Below are 3,466 nucleotides of genomic sequence, written 5' to 3'. Positions count from 1 at the left end.
CGGCCTCTGCCATGAAGTCCCGAGCCTGAGCCCTGGGCCAGACTTTGACAGCTCCGCGGAGATCAGCCAGAGACTCAGGAGCGACCACTGGACTTACTCTCTCCTCTCCCTGACAGGCCCCTGTGTGGTCAGGGGAGGAAGTGATCTACTGTGTAACCCACGGATCCTTGCAGAAAACCCAGATTCAGTTCAGTTTGGTCGATGCATGCCTCCTATCTCCTCCACTCCCTACTCATTAAACTCTCCTCTATGTGTAGTTTGGTGAATTCCACCTCCCGCGGTGCTACCTGCTTTTGATGTCTGATTGGAAGCAGAGGAGTAGCTTAGGAAAGCAGTTGTCTGGGCCCAGCTTCTCTGCAGTGCTAGCAGACTGGATTGTACAGCTGGAAGCCACATGCCCACCATGGTTGGAGTTCTGGCCTGATGGGCTTGGAAACATTCTGTTAGTGCCCAGGATCCTGGCACACGGATGAGAGACGGCGGCAACACAGCTCTGTGAAGGGACGTTCTCTCACTTTCTCCCTCCCTCCGTCTCGTGCAAACACACATACTCCGTGAATTTTTTTAAAAAATCATAGAGGCTAGTGATCTTGAAACTTCCCTGGTTACAGTCACCTGGGGCACTTATTAAAAGTGGAGATGTTCAGCTGCCTCTGTGAGAATCTAGTTCAGTGGGCCAAGTGGAAATACTTTTAAAAAGAAAAAAACCTCTTCTGGCCAACAGTTTTCAACTTTCAATAGGAAAACCTTTCCCAGATAAGGCCCACCATGGTCCTGCCAGGCAGGGGGTCTCCTTCCACTGTGCATCTAGTCCTTGCTCCAGTCCCTAGTCCTCACTTTCCCAGCTCCTAACACGTGTGACTGAACAGGAAACCGACGCTCAGAGAAGCCTGGCGCAGAAGAGCAGAATAGCTCCAAAGCGACTTGTACACTGGAAGAGAGGTGGCCTGGAGATCCTTGTGCATGTGAAGGCCTCAACGGGCATTCAGGTCTGTGGGCAGCTCTCTTCAAATATTGATTCAACACGAGCTTCAAGCTGGAGTGACACAGACACACCCCTTAATGAGCCTCCTGAGTCTTGGCGTCCACTGTACCTGCACGTCTGAGTGGGAGGGTGTATGACAAGGGCCGGCCAAGTTTCCCGCCTCCACCCTGGTCTTAGCTGTAAGGCAGGGGTTAATGGAGACCAGAGCATTGTAGTGACCCTTGGCTTCAACATGCCAGGAAAGGATATTGAGGGTTTTTTGTTTTTTTTTGGTTTTTTTTAAGATGTTTGCCATAGGGCCTGTGCACTTGCAAGAGAGAAGGAAAGTGACAAATCATCCCCTAGTAAGGGAGTAGGTGGCCCCACCACAATCTTTTCTCCATTCTCCTTTTGGGATTTTGCGCACACGTGCATAGGCACCTGGCATGATTTTCAAGCTACTGGGTCCAGGACTTGATTTTTTTTTTTTGGAGGGGGGAGGTTTTTGCTATAGGGTGTGTGCGCTAGCCAGAAAGACAGAGACAGAGAGATAGAAAGCAAGAAATCACCCCCCGGGGGAATGGCTACGCCGCAATCCCTTATCCTCCATTCTCCTCTCGGGATCTTGGGCACGCACGCACAAGCGCCTGGCATGAGTTTAAGCCACCGGGTCTGCGACTTGAACTGCGATCGGCTACATGGGAGTCCAGCGACATAGCCATTATGCTAATTGCTGGTCCCTGGTCCAGGACTTGAACCATGGTAAGAGTGGTAAGAGTCCAGTGCTATAACCACCATGCCACCTACTGGCCCCAACTGTGGCCCTTTAAAGAGGATGGCCAGTGTTTGTGTTGGTATTATGAAAACCCCCAAAAAGATATGTTGAAGTCCTAACCTGAATTCCTTAGAATGTGACCATTTGTGGAAATAGAGACTTTATAGGGGTGAAATGAGGTCTTTAGTGAGGCCCTAATCTGGTATGACTCATGTCCTTATAAAATGGGAAGATTCGGCCCCAACACAGAGGGCAGACAGTGTGAAGACAGTCATATGATGACAGAGGTAGGGCTAGAACTATGTGTCTGCAAACCCAGAAATGCCCAGGACTGCCAAAGCAGGGAGCCAGACCCAGGATAGATCCTTTCCCAGCTCCTTCAGAGGGAACACGGCCCTGCCAACACTCCGATTCTGGACATCGGCCCCTGGAACAGTGAGACGATAGGTCTGTTGAAGCCAGCCGGTCCGTGGTGGTTGTCCTGGCAGCCCTCGGACACCAAAGCTGCTGGCATTCACGCAGTGCTGTCTGAACACTGCAGGTCGTGATGGCGAACAGGCTGGTCTGCAGCCTTGGCTGAAGGGCAAGGACTGGTCACTGCTTATCCCAAAGCCAAAGGAGGGGCAGACAGTGTAGAGCAGGGGGCCCTCCACACCTGGGGTCCTGGCCGAACCTGAGGAAGGGGCTCTGGCAGTGGCTACCCGACCAGTGCCTCACCTGGGCCTAGAGGAAGGCACCAGAGGCACCCTCTGGTCTCGTCTTCTCCCCAGCTGCAAGCACTTCCCCTCTGGGCACCTGGTGCGCCGGCTCTGTGACCAGGCCAGAGTCCCTGCCCTGCAGGCCTGGGAAAGGATGAGGCTGCAGAAGCATCCTTGAGAGGCTGTTCCCTGGGAAGGAGGCGGCAGACCTGCCTGTGCCCCACCCCCTGGGAGCTCCTAGGTTTCCGAGGAACCTCTCCCCTTCTCTCAAGGCCATACGCTGGGGCAGTTCTGAGCACAAACGCAACCCTGACACCAGGTGTGGCTTCCAGAGAAATGAGAATGATAATAAATAAGTGTAAAAAGAGTTAACAACACACCCTTTAAGCCAAGAAAAAAATACATCGGAGGGACAGTCACAACCTAGTGGACTGAGAGAGGCGTGAGGGGCTGGACCACAGGGCCAGGGCTGTGAGGGCAAGACGGTGCGGATCCCCCTTCCCAGCCTCGGGGACGGGAGGAACGGAATAGGCTGTGCCTGGCAGCTGCCGGAGGATGTTCCCACCCGGCCAGAGCGGCCGCTCCTCTGCCTGGGCCTGGCCCTGCTTCGCGGCCATCCTAGGCAGGCACCTAGCGGGACAGCGGCGTCTGCTTCAGGGACATGAGCACCGAGCGCAGGCGGGACACGTCTTTGCACTGCTTGCTGCTCTTGGGGTTGAAGTCACACAGCTGGGCCACCTTCTCCCACTCTGTGCCAGGGGTCTCCTCCTTGGATTCCTTCACGAAAGCCTCCTCAGATGCGCTGCAGGTGGAGACAGGGCAGAGGTGTCGTCGTGGTCCACCCTCCCCGGTCAGAGGTGCCCTGCCCCTGTGGGGCACGGCTGCTGGCTCAGTCTGCTCTGGGGACTATGTCCAGGGGTCTCCGCCCAGCCCCATGCACTCTGACCTCAGCCCCCAGGAACAGCATTGGCCTAAGAGAAAGCCCAGCAGGGTTTTGGTCTTGCTGCCACCCCTTCCTGAACGCTCTTC

The 3,466-nt window shown here is 54.8% G+C and overlaps 2 protein-coding genes across 2 annotated transcripts in view; one reads left to right on the top strand and one right to left on the bottom strand.

Annotated features, from left to right (window-relative positions):
* HIGD2A (HIG1 hypoxia inducible domain family member 2A) overlaps positions 1 to 2,615 on the top strand; it is a 3,642-nt gene extending 1,027 nt beyond the window's left edge. The window contains exon 3 of the mRNA XM_006158938.1: positions 2,510 to 2,615. Within this exon, the coding sequence (XP_006159000.1) occupies positions 2,510 to 2,615 (106 nt within the window). The remainder of the gene's footprint in view (positions 1 to 2,509) is intronic.
* Positions 2,616 to 2,790: 175 nt separating this feature from the next.
* The window catches only part of CLTB (clathrin light chain B), a gene marked incomplete at its 5' end in the record, with an annotated part of 20,011 nt that continues 19,335 nt past the window's right edge, over positions 2,791 to 3,466 (bottom strand). Inside the window, one exon of the mRNA XM_027775898.1 lies at positions 2,791 to 3,239. Within this exon, the coding sequence (XP_027631699.1) occupies positions 3,068 to 3,239 (172 nt within the window). The remainder of the gene's footprint in view (positions 3,240 to 3,466) is intronic.

The sequence above is a fragment of the Tupaia chinensis genome, unplaced genomic scaffold, assembly GCF_000334495.1.
Source record: "Tupaia chinensis unplaced genomic scaffold, TupChi_1.0 Scaffold000612_1, whole genome shotgun sequence".
Classification (NCBI taxonomy): domain Eukaryota; kingdom Metazoa; phylum Chordata; class Mammalia; order Scandentia; family Tupaiidae; genus Tupaia; species Tupaia belangeri.
This window is presented reverse-complemented; position numbering and strand designations above follow the sequence as displayed.